The following is a 24,244-nucleotide window of genomic DNA, read 5'->3' as shown; positions in this document are numbered from 1 at the left end:
AGTTGGCTAACCTCAACACACGCGTTTCCCGTGGGAGGTCGACAATGTTTAGGAAGAAAGTGAAAAACCCACTGAGTGGCAGTGATCGTGATGTATTGATGAGAGATTTACTAAAGATGTATCTGCTTATCAAGGGCAAAGGGAAGGGGTTTTTCTTTTGCAAAGGTGACCGCAGTGGTCTCAGGCAGTTTTTAAAACCTGTTCAATAGGACCAATTGATGATCAACAAATCCTATATGAAAAGGAGTCAGGAAATAATCGCCAAAGCAATTGGGCTTTTATTACCAACTAAGAAATACTGTTCAAGGTTTAGACATACAGTACTTAATAAATTTCATTGCATTACAGCAACACAGTAGCGCTCCAATCTTCGATGTCAAATGGAAAATATTTGTCGATGGTCTTAAACTCCACAAGATTATCGATTCAGTCACCGAAGCTCATATTTTATAGTGTTGTCTTGTCTCATTCATATCATATTGACTCAATAAAAACGACGTTTTTACAAAGTGCAAGTGAAAAACCATGTCGGTTTTTCCCCAGACATCGGATTAAACCTTTAATACTATTTGAATTGTCGTGTACATGGGAAAGAGGTCGGAATTGTTGATCACTCAGAGATCTTGATTACTATACGTCATCCATCCATCGGCTCATATAAATAACATTATTCCTAGAGCATTTTGGCTCCTTTGGTCTCATTAAACGCGTTACCTCGGCTTTCAATAGTAAGGCTGCTATGGTGACCCTTTTTCAAGTAACTAATTTTACCAATCGTTGACTATCGTGCGGTTATTTGGCCTTCGTACCTGCTCGAAGTCTTTAAATCAAATTTATTCATTTTCTTTCATTCTTGAAACTCATCGAGTTCCATCGCTCAGATTACAACGTTCTGTGCAACAGGTTTCGTTTAATTCTTAATTCCCGAAGTAACCTTTAATCTGCTGTTTCATTTATAACTTAGTTCAGAATTGCGTTGATTCTCCAGCTGCTGTAGAAAACATCGGGGCATTGCAGTGAACACAACACAGAGCCTGACCTCAACCCAGTTGAACATCACCCTATTAAATTCTTTAAAACATACGCATTTTTTTCATGAAGACTCCTAAAAGCGAAGCTCTTCTGCATACTTGATACAGTCACTCTTAAAAAGTTCCGGCATAATTCCAAAATTATATGAATCCTGGATGATGGTGCTCCTGACACAAAACTTGAATTTTGGAGATTTTATTTATCATCACTACCAAACTTTTACTCAGATTTTTGGTAATAACGACAAAGCTTCTAATGAAATGTCTTGAACTAATCCAGGCACTTTCAAACTGAAGGAAAATTTAACCATCATAATTGTCTTTTTTTGCGCACGTCATAATCCAAGTGCACAGAATAAACGCTATGAGTATTGAGTAGCTTTGTTCTGTCTCTGAGTCAACTTATTCACTTTCAAAAACTTAAGGAAGGGCTATAACTCGGAAACAACCTTTTCTGGACAAAGTATTCATATATTTCGACAAAGTATTTCGGTACGTAGATGGCCCTATCATTTTCGCTGCGTAATTCAGAAGCACCTTATGTATCTTTCAGTACTCCCTTGAAACTCGCCCACTAAAAATACTTACCACGGTGTTCCTTGGTCAAACATCGGAGGCAGCAAGATTGCAAACGGGATGGCTGAAACGAAAGACAAAAGTTCAGTGGAGAATACACCAAAAATGTTTTACAATAAGAATTCTAAATACTTAATGTTTCTTGTACGCTGTTGGTGTCATACGAGACTTACAGTTAAAACGTAAACAAATAATAAGACACAAGATAACATACGAGAATGATTTTGAGCCTCTTGAGGTGTTTTCTTTCTACCTCTTTTTCATTATTCGGCTTATTCTCATAGGTAACATCAGCAGTTCCACTTCTTGAATTCATCTCCTGACATTACTCGTCAAAATGACGATTCTATTGTTCTTACAACTCCTTCTCAACAACTAAAAGAGAGATGTCTTATACGATTCGCCCAATTAAACGCTTGGCTAATCATCCGAAGGCGTGTCAGGGTTGAATTTAATGAGTTCCATCAGTACCTTCAGCGAGTTTCGTACAGGTATAACTTCCTCCACATTTGAACAGGGTGGGGTCCGTAACTCGTGGTGGGGCGGAGACGCTGTCCCAACCTTTTACTGTTATTCAGCCACCACGAGCACCTTTCTAGCAGGGGAATATCGCATCAATACTGAACTGAACTCAAAGGAGAGCCACCAGACCCAAACCATGTGGCCTTGTGATTGCAGGGTAAGTAGGAGGTGTTGCTTATGCAAAACATCCTCCTAGCGACTGTACTGTGTGAGAAGAAGAAGTGTGCTGTTTACACTCCCCTCCAAGAGTGCTGTTTACACTCCCCTCCTCGACACACCCCCTTGTTTTCATAGTCCATTGGACCTTCCAGAATAAACAAATAAGTTAACGAATGACACCCGCTTTACTTTACCATTCATTGGTGGTAAGCCTTCCCAAGATGTTGGATTGTGTCATAACGGCGAAAGGGGGTTGGGTCTGACAGGCTATTGAAGTGGGAAACCGGCGAGTGTAAAAATAATTTTTGTGGGGTAGTCTATTTTGAGTTCTTATTGCTACACTTTTTATTGTAATACCAATTGTCAATGGTATGCCAGTAATGTGCATACGGGCTTATTGCCCTGGTGGCACGTTGAAGGTTGCATGTTCAATATGATGATGATGATGCTAATCATGGTTTGAGTAATGATGCTCCTCATCCACATTTCACCCGAATTATTCCGACTACACATGTACACTTCCGTACACTTCTGCTGTACACTCAGTTTGGACGCACAGTGCAGTGATGCTTCATTGCTGCAGGTGTTTTGAACAAAAACAATTTCCAAACGTCTAGAATTGATTTGTGCTTAATGCGAAAATTGGTTTGTAGCATATGCTACCAAACGCTCCCCGATATCATACATCGTGGAGCGTTTCCACGCAACTCTGTTCGGAGGTCCGTAATTGCGAAACTGCTTGGCATGTAGCGCACCAGTCCCTTTAAATGTTGTTGGAGAATTATGGCCAAGATATCGTGGTGGTTACGATAACACCGCATCCAATCCATTGACTGTAAAACGCTCATTAACCGTGCGGATGTGAAGTCCATCATCTTTCTCCATAACGCAGCTTCACAGAGCAGTGCTGTTTATTTTATTTGCAATAGCGCTTCCACCAGGCATTGTCCATACTATGATTGTGCTGAATTTTCGTTTTAGTCTCGTGTCCGTGGAACTTAGGCCATGAGGTATCAATACGATATGTGATATGCTTCGTGAAATAGATAATAAATATACAAATGCTCCTTATCGGTTTTCCTTTTTTCACCCCATGATGGTCCAGCTATTATTGTTGTTTACCCATAAACACTCTGACCATCCTACAAGTGTTCGGGATCGCAGATGTTCTGGAGTTCCGTGTAAGTCTTGCGTAGGTTCTTTGGTTTTTGCCTACGCAAGAACCTACACTAGGGTCTTGCGTAGGTTCTTTGGCACCATGCCAATGGTTGACACGGTGATTGGGGTGTCATTACTTGTGTTTCTTTCACTTCCTGTCTACGTTTTGTGTACTTTCTGATGTTTTCCTCCTGGGTTTTCTGGAGGTTGTGGTGTTGGGCACCACTGTCGTCAGGTTATGTTTTGACTGTTACGCGGAATCAGATTTGATTTCTTTGATTAACTGGTATTTTTGTGCTAGCATCTGATGTATTATCCTAGCAACCTGGTCGTTTCCATGAGTGTACTCCATCTGGGTACACTCATGCTGGATTGTTTCTGGAGCTAGATGGCATCGTGAACATGTGTCATCTGTCACTCTGTGTTTATTGGCGATTATTTCCTGTGGTATCTAGTACGCGATAACTTCTGGGTCTCTTTGTGGACTTCAAAGGGTCGTTTGACACTCTCTGGTAGCACAGTGTCCTGGAGAGGTTCCCGGAGGCCCAGATATCTTAAACTATATATAATATAAGTTTCTTACTAGTTACTTCTCGGTAGCTAGTTGTGAGAAGTGACAAGAGGATGCCCGCAGGAGAAAATACTTGTACCCTGTGTTGGAATCTAGTGTTCGATTCCTGGGTGAATAAAAGCTTTAATAACACTAATGTGGTTGCGTATTCTGACGACCTGATAATACCGATTAGTAGAATTCCAGGAAGAACTTAGAAGAGACAGTGGATGTCGTATTGAATAAACTTTCTGATTGGTCGAGGTTACACTGCAAGTTTCTACAGCATAAACTTGATCGAGGTCGTCAACCTGCCATAAAATACAGGAATCAATCTATCAAATATACCAGGTCAAATATCTTGGCGTGCTTCTTGATGATGACATGGTATTTTGCGTCATACTAAATATCTTAAAGAAAAATTCAAGATCGTCTTACCCAGATTGAAACAAATAACAAGACAAGACTGGGGTTTAAAGAACCATACACTAAGATTTTACACTGAAAGGACAGAATTCATGGGATTCCTGGTTCCTGGGCAATGGAATGCTGTCATCCCTCTTGCTAGTGGACGAACCTACTGCTTGGCAGGTATACAGGTACACAGCATCACTGCATTCATGTAGACTGTAATTCGATGTCAGTATGGATAAACGTCGTGAGTTAACCGACTTTGAAAGAGTGTTGATAGTGGATGCTGACGCATGGGTCATTCTATCGCGGAAATAGTACAGAAATTGCACTATCCCTGTTCAGCAGTATTAAGAGTGTATCGGGAATATGCCATTTCCGGAATAACATCTCATCTTGGATAGGTTTGGGCGGGGAAAAGTGGTGGATGAATGTGGCCGTTGACGTCTGTCTCACATTGTTTCAGCCAACCGGAAAGCGAAACTGGCACAAATTACCGCCGACTTCGACGAGGGAGGTGCCAGAAAAAAAACAAAAAAAAAAACAGGTAAACCTTCAACTAACCCAAAAGCATACCTTCCCATATCCCTCTTGGGTAATATGGGTAATCTGTATGAAAGACTGACTTCTAGCCCCACGACTACAGCAACTACCCTCATCCAATAACTTGATCTCCAACTCACAATTTGGATTAAAGAGCACCTCAGCTGAGAATGCAATATTAAACTTAATTAATCAACGCAAGAATGTAACAACAAAGTATGTGATGGTCATTTTCATAGACTTTGTTGTACATTCTTGCATACACTGAAAGGACAGAAATCGTGGGATACCGGTTTTTGGGCAACGCGATTCTCTTTGGTGGGAGAGCGTCCTCGAGTCTTTATGGCTAGCAAATTGTGATAAACTTCTGTATTCTGTAATTAGATCATATTCAGGAACAGGCAGATAACGATAATATCACAAAATTTGGTACTTACTAAATTCATTTCCAGAGGATGCCCACAAGGATCTGTCCTTGGGCTAGTCCTGTGGAACTGTGTTCTAGATCAGTGGCTCATCAAAGAAAATCCTAACTGTAAAAAATAGCTTATGCTGGTGACCTTGCGCTCTGCATTCCGGGGAAGTCAAGACTTACATTAGAAAACAAAGGAAAGGAGGTTTTCGAGGACCAACAATTTTGGCCTAAAAACAATAAACTTAAAATGTCAGAGTCAAAAACAAGGATTATGATCATCCAAAACAAATTAGACTATAACCGGCCACCATCAATCAAACTTAACAATGTTCAGATACCGTACGTCTCCCAGAATAAATATCTGGGGGGGGGGGTCTTACTTGATGACAGGCTTTCGTTTATTCCCCACGTTAAGAACCTAGTGGAGAAAATCAAAAAAAAAAATTACTGCTAACGTGATTCTTTTATCATGACGTGACTGGGGTATTAAACATCAGACATTGGCGTTATACTGTAAGGCAATTTTTCTGATCATTATTTCCTATGCAGCTATTGCATGGTTCCCGAGAGTGACACTCGTGAAGATTAGGGCCAAATCATTATGTATACAGAGAACCATGATCTTTGCTACACACGATGCTGCAGTACAACCTCAACAAATGCGTAGCAGGTTATATCAGGCTGTATTCCTCTAGATCGGTAAGTGGCATTTAGAGGAATGGTTTCATACCAAAAAAAGGGACAATCTGTTAAAATCTTCGACATTGAAAGCAATCCTTTGCTGGACCTTAAACAACAGAAAGCAAACATATGGTCGAAATTCTTAAGGTTATGGAGGATTAGATGGCGGCTAAGTGACACTGGCAATACTACCAGGCTATATATACAGGATGCCGGTTTCAGGAAATGGTTTTACCCTTCAATGACCACATCCTTCCTATTGACTGGACACGGATTGTTTAAGGAAAATCTTTGTTCTTTCGGAATTGAGTTCGAACTGCTGTACTTGTGGGGAAATGGAAGATTGGAAACATGTGTTACTGTTTTGTCCAGCATATCAAGACCTAAGACGGGAATTATATCAACGAACTCAGTCGATCAATGAAGATAATGTGCACATTTTGGTATGAAATTCTCAGAACTTTATAGCCTTACAGACTATCTCAGATCGGGTCTTCAAAAGAAGAACTGCTGTAATAAACAAAGCAGAAAATAGGACTTGAAAGAGTCACGGTTCATTGAAGGATGGGCTCTATAAATTTGAACTGCAAAAGGAATCCGACGTGTTTCTGGGGTGATATTGAAGAATAGAGACACGTCCTGCTTACTTTCCAGCTCTACGAGGACCTTGGCCGTGAATTAGTTCATTGCACCCAACCAATAATGGAGGAGGAGGACAATCTATGTATTTTGATCCAGGATACCAAAATTCTTTCGGCATATCAGACATTCTCATTCAAAGTTTTTAATAGAGGACTCACCTTCTTCAGTACTGTAAATAGGTGAATCTATATATGTGACACTGTTTGTGAAAATAAGACCCAATATTTTCTGGGTCATATTAATATTTAATTAATTCAAGTTGCTTAGTTGTTAATTGTATATATGTAAATTGCAATGCTTATTCTTCACCTCTTTTGAGCAGTGGTGATAGCGGTCTTAAGATCTTTGTTTAGACCTTCAGGTCGTCTAAGATTTAAATTTATTTTGCGGCTTAAGCTTAGTCAATGTATGTAATTGCAGTATTTATTTTTTCCCCTCAGGTTGGGCAGCCTGAGAAATTTTGTCCATTGGTATTGCACGCCCTCCAATGGACAACCTGTTAGTGTAGAAAACCCTAGATAGTAATACCTGCCAGGATATACGTGCCTAGGGATAGGCACCAGGTAACAGATGACCAGGTGTCACTTTCAACCTCCTTTGGGGGCAACAAAAAGGCCTTTGTTTTTCAGCACAGTTTTTAAAGGTGGAGTGTGGCTAACTATGATATTACTTTTCATAATTTGTAAGAGAAGCTTTATAATTGGAAAGAGTTTATTACACAGAATCAGATGATTGTAAAGAGAAAGTGTTTGTATAATTGTAAATAGATGTAATGTTGAGTACTTACACATGGAATTGCTGTTCACCATGTACTGGGCGTTCACTTCTTTCTGCGAACTTTCCGGTATCCACCTGATGAGAAAAAAGTTGATGACTTTCCAAGAAATATAATATTGAATTATTTACTCTCATCTTGAATAGATTAAATAAAAATGTTCATCACAGACACCGAAATACGTAAATTTGTAATGCTTTCTAGTCTTTCCTTGGAATAAAAATGTAATTAAACGAGGATTCATGAAAGTGAAAGATTTCTTAAAAAAGGGAATTTTACTAAGAATAAGTAGGAGATGTGATTGTGAGCTGGATAAGATTGTATCGGGCTCCTAAAGCTAACTCCTATATCTTTCAAGAAATAGCATAAACCTGGTTAAACAAAGCACGACACGTGATTTTGTAATAAAGAACAGATCACTTTAATTTTGACTGTTGGTCCTTTGTAGAACAGTTATGGAGGCATTCTCCGGGATGAAATTCTTTAGGGCGTTTTTGTTAGCAGAAATTCTGGAGTAGCTTATAACTGACATCACTTTGAAGTCCAGCAAAGGACCCACCAAGTATTAAAAATTTTAAAAGTAACAGTCAGACAGATAAAGCAGAGTGTACCCTATTTTTTATTTAAAATTAACCGAGCGAAATCAAATTTAATAAGAGGCTTTAATAAAAAATAATCCGACCTAACCGAACGATATTACCAGGATTCATTGAGGTCGGGACACAACAACAAATTCCCTACGTCGAGAAGGACAAACTGATCTTATGTCTACCTCACTGGGGCCAGATATTCTGCACACTGTTAAAACAGTTATCGTACACTTAATATAGGATTTATAACTTGAATCGTACTTACTCTGCAGCTGTAGGATCTTCAAAAATCTGGTCGTTTGATTTACGGCTGCTGAACTTGGCGATGTTGATGAAGTTGAGCAGTGTGTCCGTGGTCATGTCGGGAAGCTGAAAGAGGAGAAGATTAGAGTCTTTATGAAGAAGTTGATTAATCCCACGCGATAAGAAACAGTTTCAGTGTCTTGTTCGTGTTATGGAAATTCGAGCCATCTACCGATATTATGTCTAATGTACACTGAGTGGCTACAAAATACACCTACCCTTTTAACGAATGCGATACAAAGGAAGTGGGCAAATGCGTAGGGATGCTGCATGTCTGCAATTCAATGCTGCAATGTTGCAGAACAAAAGATGTAAGTGACTTTCAAAGTGGCACCGCACTCGTAGCCTCACACGCCGGTGTGAATATCTCAAAGACTGCAACTTTCCTGGGAGTTTCAACGACTATGCTTAGGGTATATCGAGATTGGTCCACTTATTTTTATAATTTCTGGGCCAATAGCCAAATCAAATCCAGCCAACTGTGGTCGGAAGGAGCCCGTTGATTGAGAATTCAACTTAGTTCAACTCCACAAGGGTGGAGTTGAACTAACGTTTGGGAACCGCCTTACATATGTCTCAACGAACGTATACAGTTTCCCGGTTAGATTCAAATTCAAGAATTATAACGGCTAAAGAAGATTCCGCGTATATTTCGGTAGCTCAGTATATTTTCTCAATATAAACAATGCACAAATTTAAGACTTTAGATAAGCTGGATTTAATATAATTCGCTGTAATCGTGTAGCGTCTGTTTGTGGCTGTGATATCCAGTCTCTATTAGAAACCATAGAAAGCGTAATTTTTGAACACGAATGCTGTCTAGATAGAAGTACAAGTATTCGTTTGCATTTATCAAACTTGAAGCGCAATGTAATTTTATTATTTTTGTATTTATTCGAAATTTGAACCGAGTCATCTCGAAATCTGTTTTCGTGCTCTCACCTAACAACTGATATAAAAGAATAAAATGAAATCCGGAATTACTCTGCTCTGTTCCATCTGTCCCAATGAAAGGATGTTTACTTAATTCAATTAATATTCACATTTGTTGAGGTGTGAGGAAGAAAGAAAGCGTACGTACCGACTGATAGTAGTGGTCCAGTTTCGTCGTGTTCAAAGTCCACTTCGCCAATCCAACACGCACAATCATGTTGTTCACCTGAAAACGGGAATAAATGGAAGTCAGAAAAACTGAAAGGAAAACGTCTTTTCTTTGCAAGAGTTAAACGCAGAATCAGCAGGATTGCAACCTCATTATTTGGCACGAATCGCGTCTCGCAGCGATTACAAATAACCACGGCGTGTGTGTGTGTGTGTGTGCGAATGCGCAGTAAGCGCAGCAGGCAATCGAAAATCGTGGGAAAAACAAAACGAATTAAAATGAGTTACATGATCCGAAGACCTATAGTACACTGAGTGAACATAAATCATGGGATACCGACCTAGTACCAGGCAGGCCCACCTTTCATCCGGTTAAGGGCAATCACACGGCGAGCCATTGAGTCCACTAGTTCACGAAAGCGTTCCACAGGTGTTTCCATCCACGCTTGCTGCACCGCTGTCCATAATTCCATAACATTCCTGAGTGGAGGATCCGAAGCTCGAACAGCCGAACGGAACTTTCCACAGCATCCCAAAGATGCTCTACAGGGATCAACGCCGGTGAACGGAGGGCCATTCAATGGTGGTAAAGTCTGCCGAATGCTCTTCAAACCATGTTCTACTCACCACGGCTCTGTGGGGAGGCGCATTGTCCTGCTGGAAGAGTCCATTGCCGTGTGGGTGCATAACGACCATGAAGGAATGCAGATGGTCTGCAAGGATGGACACCTAACCTGGACCGTTCAAAGATAATTCTAGACGTAACAGAGGTCCCAACGTGTGCCAGTTGAACACGCCCCACACCATTATCGACGTCCACTTGCTGAACAATTCCTTGTTAACATGAAGAATATCATCTCATCCTGGACAGCGCTGTGGGCAGATAAAGGCGGTGAATGAACGTGGCATTCCGGAAATAGCATATTCCCCATACACTGTTGATACTGTCCAACGGGGATAGTGAACTTTTTGTACCAACCACCTCCGCGATAGAGTGACCCATGCATCCGACGGGCACCCACTATCATCCCTCTTTCAAAGTCGGTTAACTCACGACGTTTATCCATACTGACATCAAATTACCGTCTACATTCACGTAGACGGTAATTCGTTTATATACCTGCCAAGCGGCGGCGGATTCGTACACTAGCGAGAGTGGTGACAGCGTCGCCTTGCCCAGGAACTAGATATCCCCCTGAATTCTGTCTTTCAGTGTAGTACACGTCATGGTTCAAGCAGCGTGATTTTATTATTTTTACTACGTTATCGCTAAATACGCTAATTTATTAAATCTGTCTTACTTTTTCTTCGATTTTTTCCTTCATGTCGTCACTGATCCACCCGGATGTTCGCACTCTCTTTAAGAATGCCTCTTCAAGTTTCTCAATCATTTCTCTGACCTGAAAAAACAAAACCTGAAAATTAATAATTTCAACCGTTTGACTCCATCTAAAGTCCTTTTAAATTGATGTTGCTAAGAGGGCCCGCCCAAGTTTTCTTTTTATTTACTTATAATGTGCGCTCTTTATAGAAATATTTTGGTGTTTGTTTTGGTGTTTATTTACGTCTGTTGTGCGTATTTATAATATTAGAAAGGCAAACTTACCAATTTCTCACTGATAGGATTTGTCTTGAAGTAGAGGTACTCCAGTGCCAAAGGCAAGAACTGCGACACCGCATTGATGCAAGATTCCACCTCACTTTTCGTTATTTCTTCTTCATCATCATCGCCTTTCTCGAGTTCGGGAAAGCACAGGTCGCTCGAGTGTGGCAGGACGAAAAGAAAAGGCTCGACGATTTTCCAGCCCATGTAGTTGGCGATGGCCCTAAGCGGAGTAATCGGGAGCACTGATTAGAATGGGTTCCACACACTTTTGCAAAGTGGGATTTGCTGTGATAAAGAAGAAAGCCTTTAAATAACCTTTGATCTCTCAATTCTGCTCCACAAATAATCAGCATTCCCCATATGAGAAGTGCCTGCCTGGCTAGTTTATTAGCACCATCGGCTAATAGCGTATTAGATATTTATTTATTCAATTGATTGCTAGTTACAATTGCCCCTTATACCACATACAAATTAGAAGGGATAAAAAAATTACAACTGGGAATAAATTTACAAAAAATTGACAGTTAAAAAAAACGGTCCTTCGTGCTGGGTGTCTCACAGAGGAGTACCCATGTTGTGGGTACTCCTCTTTGAGACACATGGGTAAAGCTTAACACACTTCGAACACAAGACCAGCATGATGGCAGCATAACACTGAGAAACAAGGAGATTGAGTCGCTAGGCAGCCAATCTTCAAAACGAAATCCGAAACCACGGCGCAGATTTTGAGAGAACTGCGCATTGGGACTGCCTTCAACAGGGCACAGGCTTCCCAGATCAATTTTTAATTGCACCGCATGCAAGGGATATGGGCTCCACTTAGTACTGTTGTGACTCAGTTGTTTGTTGGAAGATAGTCGTTCTGTAGGTCTTACTGGAGCATAATGTTTCGCAGTTAACTTGAAATCCGTTCAGGATTTCCATTGTATTAAAAGTGGGACCATCCTGTTAAAAATTTTCAAGGAGATTAGGCTCGAGCGAAGTGGTTTGATTTGCAGACTGCATGATTGTCTCTGACTTCGTGGGGTGCGATATGATGCCTGATAAGACTGGCGCTTTATATCTACCTGTCAATAACATGGCCAGGATATGAATATTTTCCTGGTTACAATAAACTTCCAAGGTGTCCACTCCATATTTGCACACAGAATGCCTCTTGATACTGTGAAGGGAAATTGGAAGATCCGGTTTAGCCACCTGATAAGCCAATACTCAATGCTTGGGAAGGTTTTGGTGTTCGTTTCTGGAGCTGACGACCAATGACCGAAGCATATAAGGCAACAAGGGCAACGCACCTAACAATGTATTCTGTCATCATTTGAACATTATGAACCCCAGTTAAATCCTGCCTTGAGCCCCAGATGGCGGCTAGGGTCTTGTTGGTTTTGGTAATGAAATGCTTCGTGGAGGATAATTTGATATCCCAGGTAATTCCCAGAACTTTGTGATATTCGACTTTCTGTATGGGTTGACCATTTAAGAGTATGGCGATGTTATGCTTCTTATGCTTTCGGGAGAAGGACATCTGGGTCGTATTGAGAGGGTCTATTTCAAGATCAATTGAAGCCTGGAAGTTGGCCAGGTTATTTAACTGCTCTATGGCTTATACAGCAACATTGTATTCATTAACGCTCTTGCTGGATGGAAAGAACATTTTCATGTCGTCGGCGTAGGTAAGAATGTTATTGCAGATTGAGAGGAACGGATTATGGGTTGCTGTGAAAAGTTTCGCAGCAGCCCTTTTCGAAAAGTGTCTTTGGAGAATCCCTCTATTTAGTATGTAATCGATGCTCAATTAAAGATGCTCAATGAAAGGTGCTCAATGAAATTGAGATCCAAGATCCGAACGACTGATGTTGAAGTTTTCTTCGTGTTCCTCAAACCACCCTTTACACATTGCGCGATGGATGAGTGCACTGTCATTTTGAAAGTACTGCCGCCCACGAGGTAAACATGTAACACTGCCGAGGTACCCGTTCTGCAATGTTCAGATATGTCTTGGTGTTTCATAGTTCAGATATGTCTTAGTATTCACATATTCGAAGTCTTTCCTCATATGGACGCCTTTTTTGCCGATCTCACCAGGCGAGTTACCCGTCTCTGGATTCTTTCAAGAAGCTCGATGTCTTTCTTTAGGTGCGGTCTCCATACTTGAACACAGTGTTCCAAATATGGTCTAACAAAAGCCTTTTATAATGGGATTATGACATCCTTATCTCTATCAGCGATTGTTCGATAAATTATCGATAGGATACCATGGGCCTTCCTTGCACCTGTCTACACTGCTCAGTGAGCTTCATATCTGACCGTATCGTAACACCCAAGTCCCTTTCCTCCACTACCGGCTTTAGTTCAACTCAGCCAAGTGTATAAGTTATTTTCGGGGTTACTGTTCGGCAGGTGAAATTCCTTACACTTTGCTGGATTAAAGCAGAGCTGCCATTTTTCTAACCATTTCTGACGTCTATCTAGATCATTCTGAAGAGATTCTGCTTGGCGGCGATCATTAACTACTCTACCAATCTTTATATCATCTGCAAATTTAGACATTACGCCCTCTATCCCTTCATCGATGTCATTTATGAAAATCAAAAACAACAGTGGTCCTAATACTGATCCTTGGGGAACCCCACTTCTTACATCAACCCAATCTAAGGAATAACCATTTATCACAATTCTCTACCGCCAGCTCTGAAGCCATCCAGCTGTCCATCTAAGGATTTTTCTGTGATTCTAACCTGTTCCAGTTTATGAAGTAACCGCTCATGTGGGACTTTGTCAAATGCTTTGCTGAAATCCAAACAACTATGTCGAAATTATTCCCTAAGTCGAGCTCTTGAGTGACCCTGTCAAAATAGCTAACCAGATTTGTTAAACATGATTTTCCCTTTACAAAACCATGCTGAGTATCCTTAAGAATTTAAATTCGATCCAAATGATCCTGAATTCCACCCTTGATCATTGCCTCCATGATTTTCCCTACTACTGAAGTCAGACTGACAGGTCGATAATTTCCAACTTCACTTTTAGAGCCATCCTTATGTATGGGAGATACATTGGCACTTTTCCAATCCAAGGGAATCTCCCCAGAGTCTAGTGATGCTCGCATAATTAGCCTCAATGGTTCAATGCACCCACGCCTCCGTTAAGATTATAGGGTAAATGCTATCAACTCCAGGAGCCTTACTGGCCTGCAGGTTCGAAAGTTTTTTCATTAAATAATCATGCGAAATTTCAATATCATTAATTACATATTTTTCAACTTCACTCCTAGACTTTCTCATTGATGTGAAGGGTTTTTCTTTTGTAAATATCGTTGCAAAGTAATTGTTGAGTTCATCTGCAACTTCAGCTGGGGTATATAATACTATCCCACGCCCATTACATAAGGGTCCGATCTGGTTTATTCTTCTCTTCTTTGTATTTATATATGTGAAGAATTCCTTATCCCCTCTCTTTGACAGCGATTTCTCATAATCTGCCTTTGCCAGCCTAACCCTTTCTGTGGCACTATTACAGATCATCTTGTAGCTGTTATAGGCTTCAGTACTTTTTATTGCTCTGTAACTTTTCCATGCCACCTTTTTCTTCTCAAGTAATGTGGCAACTTCACTATTCATCCAACTTGGAATCCTCCTCGTGGAGTATTTTTTTAATGGTAAATACGCATTCAAGGCGTCTGCGATTAATGTTTTAAAGGTATACGATAGTTCAATTATATTCGCTCTCTGTGTGATATCTACCCAGTTAATAGAGGCCATGTGGCACCTTAAGGCATCGTAATTTCCTTTCCTGAAGTTGTAACCTTTGTCTTTAGCTACTGGTATCTCTCTCTCTCTCTCTCTCTCTCTCTCTCTCTCTCTCTCTCTCTCTCTCTCTCTCTCTCTCTCTTCCCTTCTCTTCTCTTCTCTTTGCCTTTAACTACTGCTACCTCTGTCTTTTCATCATTCACCGTAGAATTCCTTGATCACTTCCTCCTGCTGCTGATTCCTCTATTGTCCGCCCTGTTATATCATCTGGTTCATAGGAGATGATGCGGTCTAGTGTATTCTTTTTGCTAGTACTTGCTCTGACATGGTGATACAAATAGCAATCATCATTTGATTTAAAAATTTTGTCCCCAATGTTGAGTTTCCCTCCCATTTTCACCAATCAATTAGAGGCAAATTGAAATCACCCATAACAAGACATTGACGCTTACTTGCCCATTCCATTGCATGTAGAGGCTTTCATCATAATCTTCACAATCATCTGGTTTACTCCCACTCTCATTATTTGTCAACCCTTCCATCTGCTCTGTCTTTCCTAAATACATTGTACATACCGTACTGAAACTCGCCATCCCTCTCTCCGGGTGGAACCACGTTTCCGTAAGCCCTATTATGTCAGCGTTACTTGTCCTAACCAGCAGTTCGAATTCACTTATTTTATTGACGACATTTCTGACATTACTTTACAAACAATTACGACTGTGTTCTTGTATAGTTAACTACCCTGACACGCCCCTTAAAGTTATTCATGCTCACTTCCCTAGCATTAGCTGTCCGCTCATTTGAAACGTTTCTGCCCTCAGAACATCTTGCTAATATGTTCTGTTGCGAAAGAAACAAGAACTCTTGAGATAAGTGCAAGCGTTAATTTGACCAAAAGACCAAGTCATCCAACCAAATAAGTTGCCTCTATAAATCATATGTAATGGAGCTCACCATATTTCAAATTATAAAGAAACCCGTGAGTAACTTTTAGTACAGGCTCGACGTAAGATGATAAATCCATGTATGGGAAGAGTACGGAGTAAAAAGAGTACAAAGATGATACCTTTAAGGTATCCTCAGTGATGCTGGCAAAAAGTCTTGCACCAACTTTTGGCTTTCAGCATGTAATCCCTGCTATCGTTCTTGGGCACAATTGCAGACACGTAGACATTCTGGCCTAACTCGTGGCATTTATTCAAAATGGACTTGACAGTATTTGTCTAACAAATCGTCAGATCGTGTGTGCTTAACATTATTAATCCCCATATGAATAATAATATTCTCTTTATCTCCCCCCTTTAAATCTGATAATCTGTCGATGACATCATTACTTGTTGCTTCTGGTAGACATACCCTGGTTCTAGACCACCTATCCTTATTACAAAAAATATTCCCATTTCACTGACAATGGAGTCTCCTAACAGAACTAAGTTCTTTTGAACCAGAGTAGTTCACTTGGTTATTATTCTCTGGGGTCGGAATCGGGAGTGCAATACTTGGCAGGTTACTAGAGCATTGAGTCCCTGACAAGTTCCCATTTACATTATTCTTGAGGGAAAGCACTCGTTTTTTTTAGTGACTCAAATTCTTCTCGCAATGCACAAAATTTTAATTTTAGATTGGTACACTCCGTACAATGGTGGCAAAGAAAACATCACCAATTTATCGATAATAAATTTCCTTTGCACAAATTTTCCGAGAACGGATCGTGGATGATTACTTGCTGGGATATGCTTTTGAGGTTATATTTGGAGTTTAGATGTGGAGATCCAGTTAGTAAAGATCCGCTTCCTCTGGGCAGCGGCAGTAACGTATCCCCAGAGCTTGATTTATCAAGTGGGGAATACGGCTAAGGATCAGAAGTTCAAAATTTGTTAAGTTGAAGAAATTAAGCGCGGATAAGCTGAGGCTCAGGAAGTGTGGGAATACAGATGAGATGAGATGCTTCTGATGATTGGTCACTTCGAAACATTCTGAGCATTTTCGAATGTGTTCGACAATCTATGAGAATGCCCCAAGTAAATCTTTACATGGGGCATTTCCTTTTGGTCAGATGTAGGCGTAAAGGAAATGTCTAACAGCGAGCATTAATTACTTCAATGAAAAAATTTGGCTTGACAGACGTTGAAGCGTTTCTGGACCTGTATCCATACAAACTTTTTTTTTCATCTTTAGGTTCAGTAGAATCAGTGTCCATAGTTTGAGAGATGGAAAAAACCTTCTATCTTTGTAATTAAGTTATGCATTTGGGGGAGAGAGAACAAATTGAAGATCTATTTACCTTTGGGTGAAAGTGCCGTTGGAAATGAGGGCAACGATGGACTTCAGATATTCCTCTTCAGCCACAATTACTTCGGTGTCTTCTGTGATGTCCTGTCCTTCTCGTCTGGTAACGTTTTTCATGAAAACCTGTTTTAAGTATTCCAGCCACGCCACCTGAAAGAGGAATAACAGTTAAAAGAAAATTAGGTGTCCTCCTTGGGTTTATCAAACAGTAGTGTCGTCGACGTTCTTACTTCAAACATAGTAGTTTATGTCCGAACACTCCCTGATATCTTGGGGGATATGTGCAAGGGATTTTCTTGACAATTCTCGAACTGACTTTTATGACCACGTTCATAAAGATCTTTCATCCCCGCTGTTGGACTCTTTTTAGGCGCGTTCTTGCATATATGTGCAAAAAGCACCTAGGTCATGACCATGTCCGTCCGTCTGCCTCTCAAGTAATAATATAAACATTGTTTTCCTCCTCTCGAGTGGAAAAGGTCCAATTTTGAGTCATTCGATTGGTCATTTTATTGGCTTTTTTCACTCTGGCTGAGTTAGTCGGTCCCAAGCGAGAACAGCAAGGTTCGTTCTCTCTGAAATTCGTCAAGAAAAACACGCAAACCGACCCAGCGAACACGCAATTTACGGACATAATACACATGTGTGATGTGGCTGTTCTCTGTTAACCCAAATATAACAGTTTTTTTTGTTTTTTTTGGCTCGCTTGCAGTAACTCATCTCCCAGTAAAAGGATTTTCAGGAAGTTTTAGCTCTTTTAGAAAGATTTATTGAGCCACCTCAAATATTTCCAAAACAGATAAATACAAAAATTTAAAAAAGAAATCAGGCAATTGTTATTTCGTTTTTTTTCCCGTACATATTACTACTATTCGTATACCGTGCATCATTGCTGAAGCAGTGTATATGATGTTTGTTCCTGTGCGCTGGATGGAGAATGAATGGGCATCACACCCATCGATGTGTAGGATCGAAATGTTCTCGAAAAGAGGTTGCATTTTCTCTTCTTTTGTTATCGGTTTTCTAAATTGATGAATCCATGTATTGAATGAATGAACGAATGATCTTTATTGTGCACTAAGAAGAAGAATAGAATACCATTGACGGCGAGGTACTAGGGCCTTACATTAGGAGATGTACGCTGTGCTGCCACATTATTAGATACACCCCTGCTGTGCACACAAATGGTTTGTCCCACAACGCTGCAAGTCACATGACCACAGTTGTGGATATAAATCCGGTAGAACAACCTTCCTAGCATCAGTTAAGCGTACAAACTGTAGCAAGAATAGGGAAAAGGAGTGATCTAATGGACTTCGTACGTGGCATGGTAGATGGTGCAAGACGTGCTGGACAAAGCTTTTGCGCTTGTGCGAGCTAGTGTAGTCGTCTGATTTTAGTGCTCTTCGTTTTCAGGTATTTCTACTAAAGTTCTTCTGTAAAGTTTAACTCATAATTTAGTATAGTTGGATATATCATTGTTAGCTAAACAAGAGAATACATCAGTCCAATACTGGATTTGCACAGGTAATATATTATTTGTATTTTAAGGTGAAAATAGGGAGCTCTTGTATACGATTCAATATATTTACCTTCAGCCACTCATCACCTACCGATCTGAAATTTGGGCGTCGGCAACGAAAACCACGCTAAAAGCCATCTCATCTCATCAGTTGAGATAGTTTTTTACTGGCTTCTTCCTCTTTCAAACCTCGACTCCTTACATTCTGCCAATGAAGATGCTCCAAAACGTCCAATATATGGATGCTGACTTCAGGAAATTCATTGAGGACAAAGCGTATAGAAGACGTATCATCAGGGAGCAGCTCTCGTCTACAGCTGAATGGCTGTCATAGTTTTTCCTTGATCGGTTGCCATTGTGAAAAAAAACAAAAAAAAACTGTTTCTTCATTTCCTGTTGTTTTGTTTTTTCCTATTTTGGTTCCTTTTTATGTTAAACCGTTAGCAATGTTGCTGTTATGGGCATTGCATCAGGCATCCAGGTAAAACTTTTTAAAATAAAGATATTATACCTAGGTGGGAAATGACTCTCATCAACTGGTGCAATACCACCACTGCTTATTGGAGACTAAACATGGGTTCCATCACTCCCCCAGTGGTGGAATCCATGTTTAGTCTCCAGAGCTAAGTTCCGGTCAACCCTTCCCCATCTCTTCTATCATGCAGTATAACTGATGTCTTTTTAAGGTTAGGATGGACATCATGGGGAGATCCAAACTTCCTTACATTTCAAGGGTACAGCTCTAAAACGGTGTTTGCAGGCCGGCCGCTAGTTACGTACACCGGACCTATTGGTAACTATTTAGGAGGCTTCCGGATCAGCTAGTGTATAATCTTGCTACATCTACTCTGCCAGATAGTGACTGGAGGGAGTCCGAGTAGTGTGTATGCGGGGAGCATTGTCGAGGCCACGTTATGTCAAGGATCTGGGTATATTCTTACCATGTGTACGCCATATCCAAAAAATTTCATTACTTCATCCACCATGTCTCACCCACTTTTTTTTAGTATTGAATACACCATGACTTGTCAAAATAATAGAGCAAGCTTATCTGCAAAAAGATCTAACCCTCGCAAAGCACTTCCTAATTAATTTCACAAATATACATGGTCTCAATTCTAATCTCAACGATGTCCATTTCCACTTGCAGTCTGCCAAACCCCATGTACGTTTTCTGACAGAATCTCAGTTATCGGTTGATTCATCTACTGCTCATCTCAGATGCCCAAATTATTCGCTGTATCATTCCTTTCGCCTCAAAGGTGGTACTTGTGCATATGTCCGTTCTGATATCCCCTGTCAGAGACTTGGCTATTTGGAATCTCCTCTTTTCGGTCTTCTCTGGCTTAAAATCTCTCTACCTCATTGTGTCAAATTAATCTGTTGTCTCTACCGTTCTCCCAACTCCACTAATCATTTGGAACTCTTTGACTCACTCTCTTTGCAACTTGACTTTCTCCAGTCCAACTTTCCTAACAGTAAGGTAATTTTCCTTGGTGATTTTAATGTTCACAACTCCAGCTGGCTAACGTTTTCTAGTCACACCGACCCAGCAGGTCGAGATGCTCAGACTTTTTACCTACAAGAATAACGGACAATCCTAATCATACAGCCAACACACTTGATCTTTTTCTCCCAAACAACCCTTCTAAGTACAGGGTCGAAGTGAGAGGACCTTTAGGCACCTCAGATCAGAACTTGGTGATTGTCTCTTCTTTAATGGAGCCTTTATCTCATGGTTATTCCCAACCTCATATTGTTTGGCATTAGAAGAATGCAAAATGGGAGGACCTGCGAGACTTCTTTTCTTCTTTTCCTTCGTTGGATTACTGTTTCAAAACTTCTGATGTCAACGTTTGCTCAGATCGTGTCAGCGAAATAGATCTTGCAGGAATGGAATCCTTTATCCCACACTCCAATTTAAAATCTCGTCCTTTATCCAAACCTTGGTTTTCCAATAAATGTGCTAAGGCTGTTCAAGAGAAGAACGTTTCATACAGTAATTGACTTGTTTCTAATTCTTCAGTTTAATTTTCTGCCTACACCAAAGCTCGCAACAATTGTAAAGCAGTTATTAATCAGTCCAAATTAGATTTTAAACAGGTTAAAAGCAGAAAACTTGCTTCTTGCCCTAATGGTAGCCGAACATTCTGGTCTATTGCCAAAGCTATTGGCCGCAACTTTTGCCCATCTCTGCTCCTACCTCTGTCCAAACGAGATGGTTCTGTTGTCACTTCAGCCAAAGATAAAGCTGACCTGCTAGCATCCCATTTTTCTTGCAACTCGTGTATTAATGATCTTGGTAAAACACCTCCCACCATTCCCAACACGCTCCATTCAATGCATCCCGTGGTCTTCCGTCAAAAGGATGTCAGAAGGATTTTGACGAATCTTGATGCTAAGAAAGTTCCAGGTTCCGATGGTATTTCTCCACTTGTTCTCAAAACCTGTGCTCCTGAACTTACTCCTATTCTATGCCGCCTTTTTTCACTTTTTTATTCCAAAGGTGTTTTCCTTCTGCTTGGAAATTTGCTCGTATCCAACCAGTTCCTAAAAAGGGTGACAAATCCCTCCCATCCAATTATCGTCCCATTGCAATTACTTCTACTCTTTCTAAAGTAATGGAGAAATCAATTAACCGCCAACTGTTAAACTACCAAGAAACCTTCCGTCTGATCAAGGATCGCCAGTATGGATTCCGTCAGTCGATCCACTGGTGATATCATGGCTTATGTTACCCATTTAAGGGCAAATTCAATGGAAACGTTCTGTGAAACACAAGTAGTTGCTCTTGACATCTCAAAGGTTTTCGATCGTGTTTGGCACAAGCTTCCATCATATGGTTTGCCAACTATTTTTTGTAATTGGTTATACAGTTTTCTCTCTGATCGCTCACTGAGTGTGATGGTAGATAGCTCACTGTCTTCTAACTTCTCCACTAATGCCAGTGTCCCTCCAAGGTGCAGTTCTTTCCCCCACTCTTTTCCTCTTGCATATTAATGACCTTTTTCCATTGATTGGAAATCCTATCCATAGTTTTGCCGATGATAGCACATTGCATTCCACTTTCCATTTTGAGATACCTTGTCCTGCTCAATCAGCTTCAACTTCTCGAAAATCTGCTACCAATTACTTAAATGCGGATCTTCAGGTAATCCTCCAGTGGTGCAAAGACAACTTAGTTGATTTCAACCCTTCTAAAACTCAGTCTTGTCTTATATCTCACAAAAAGGATTCTTCTGCTCCTGTGCTTATCTTTGGTGACACTCCGATTTCTAGGTTAAATGATATATCTCTTTTGGGGATTACCCTGACTTCTAATCTCTCTTGGCACAAGCACATTACAAATATTGCTTCCTCTGCATCTAAAAAACTTGGTTTTCTCTTTCGCTCTCGGCGTTACTTTTCTTCCAAACAGCTGTTCACTCTGTATAAATCGCAAATCCGCCCTACCATGGAATATTGTTCCCACATCTGGGGTGGTGCCCCCAAAATCTCTCTCAGGTTCGCAGATTCCATCCAAGTTAGTTTAATTGACGACTTAACTGTAACAGAGTCTCTCCACTCGATGTCTCATAGACGTACTGTTTCTGCTGCATGCCTCTTCTAGAGATACTTCCATGGGCACTGTTTTTCTGAATTGGCTTCTATAATTCCCGCTCTCTCTCTTTCAAAACAGTCCAAACACGTGCCGCCACCAGTCAACATCCATTTACTGTCCAACTTCAAACTCACAGAACCAACTTTTCATCTTCCTCGTTCATTCATTCAACTGCCGTTTTCTGGAACAACCTTCCTTCACCCGTAATTCCCTGAAAATTGCAATCTACAGGAGTTCAAGTCCAATGTCAACAAATATCTTCTTTCGTCTTCTCAACCTCCAACCCAAGCCCCTTATTACGTACTACAGGGCCGACCGGGCTAGCCGGGTGGGTAAAATGCCTGTCTGGCAACCCAAAGGTTGCGGGTTCGATTCCCGCCTCGGGCTTGGATCAAAGTACTGCAAAAACCTTGGGAGGCGCGTTATGGCCACAGAAGCCTATGCGCCAACAACTACCAAAAAAAAAAAAAAAAAAAAAAAGTACTACAGGTTCTAATACCTCTCGTGTTTTGGGGTTACATAAAAAAAAAAAATACTGGTAGATGTATTGTTTAGGTACGTGCAGAGGATCAAATTTCAGAACCATAGAGCTTTAATACACTCAGGATGTACTGACAAAGCAGCGGTGGACAATGCACACCCACAAGCTCCTGTCGTACGACCGAAATGTTTTCGGTCCATAGTGCTGCATACATCATCTTTCTCATCTGGACAAAGTGAGTTTGGTGAGCCCTTCATCCCGGGCGAAGCTTGAGTCTGTTGGGGACGTCACCGTTTGCACCTGTTCACCGCCTACAAACATCTCAATATTGTTTTTTAATCCATTTTTGGTGTATTTGAATTGATTTTGAAGGGTTCAGATGCAGCCCAATTGTTTCAAGATTTTTTGCAGTCTCAGTATCTGCTTAGAAGCATGGAGGTTTATATACATGATTTTGATGAGGTTTATTTGAACTTACGTAGAACTTCATGTCGTCGGCATAGGTAACAAAATTTGAATTATATGTTAAGAAATGCTCCAAAACTGCTGCAAGTTTTGGAGCAGTTTGGATAGCTGAAAACACAGTGGAATGTCGCTTGTGACGTCGAACGTTATATGAAAATTGCTGTAGAAAATAAACAGATGTCTTGAAAGTAAGATCGACTTGTGGAGTATGTTATCTAACGAGCTGATGTAGTATTTCAGCAAGTAAAAAGAGCTGGTCGGTATATTCTCTCATATGCCGATTTAATGTCTAGGAAGATAATGTCAATCTGGGATCTGCTGTTGAGGGCCTGTTATATTTCGAAGAGAGTATCTAGACGATTAGTAGTTGCTGATCTTTTGTGTATAATGGCATGGAGGTACTCAGGCTTGTGTCGCAATCAGTGCTGGCTGAATTAAATGTAATGTAACGTTCAGAAAAACTGATGTAATGAATTGATAAATTATAATACATGCAGGCTGTTGTCGAAAGGTGATCGTATCTCATAGGTATAATTTCAGTGGAATATACTAAAAGTTATATTCTAACAAGTAGAAACAAATACTGAAAAAACAAGATATTTTATACAAATAACTATGAAACCTCAATTAGTTTTTCGGAAATCATGAATTATTGTTATTTGCTTATATAAATCACAGCATAAATACGTGTTATCTTTCAACTGTTATTAAAATTGAGGATGAAATTAGTGAATTGCATTACGAAAGTGTTGATACAATACCACGATCTGAGGTATGTGTTGCTATTTTTAAATTTTTTTAAATCTATTTTTTTTTAAATAAATGATGTAAATGACGTTATAACGTGATTTACTGAAAGCTTTAATAATAAAGTCAGTCGCCCGGGGCACAGAAATATTTTCGTTATAGTGAAAGTGTCGTTAAAACGGTATTCGGGATTTTACTGTACTCCACCGTTAATTAAATGAAACAGAACAGAATTTGCTAAAACTTAAGGAAAGCGCACTGACCGAGCCGAGACAGTCAGGAATTTCCAAAGATTTCGCCAAGTTGACTGACCCATCTTTCACA

At 40.3% G+C, this 24,244-nt stretch overlaps 1 protein-coding gene across 4 annotated transcripts in view; it reads right to left on the bottom strand.

Annotated features, from left to right (window-relative positions):
• LOC150089088 (endothelin-converting enzyme 1-like) overlaps positions 1 to 24,244 on the bottom strand; it is a 129,484-nt gene that overhangs the window by 18,490 nt on the left and 86,750 nt on the right. For all 4 annotated transcript variants that reach the window (XM_090369807.1, XM_090369808.1, XM_090369803.1 and 1 more), the window contains exons 10-16: positions 17,100 to 17,254; positions 11,064 to 11,283; positions 10,759 to 10,857; positions 9,438 to 9,515; positions 8,319 to 8,422; positions 7,476 to 7,540; positions 1,620 to 1,671 (exon numbers count right to left, since the gene is read on the bottom strand). In XM_090369807.1, the coding sequence (XP_090225933.1) occupies positions 1,620 to 1,671; positions 7,476 to 7,540; positions 8,319 to 8,422; positions 9,438 to 9,515; positions 10,759 to 10,857; positions 11,064 to 11,283; positions 17,100 to 17,254 (773 nt within the window). The remainder of the gene's footprint in view (positions 1 to 1,619; positions 1,672 to 7,475; positions 7,541 to 8,318; positions 8,423 to 9,437; positions 9,516 to 10,758; positions 10,858 to 11,063; positions 11,284 to 17,099; positions 17,255 to 24,244) is intronic.

The sequence above is a fragment of the Mastigoproctus giganteus genome, chromosome 3, assembly GCF_048544385.1.
Source record: "Mastigoproctus giganteus isolate SK-2022 chromosome 3, ASM4854438v1, whole genome shotgun sequence".
Taxonomy (NCBI): domain Eukaryota; kingdom Metazoa; phylum Arthropoda; class Arachnida; order Uropygi; family Thelyphonidae; genus Mastigoproctus; species Mastigoproctus giganteus.
The sequence above is the reverse complement of the archived record's forward strand: the minus strand, read 5'-3'. Positions and strand labels throughout refer to the sequence as shown.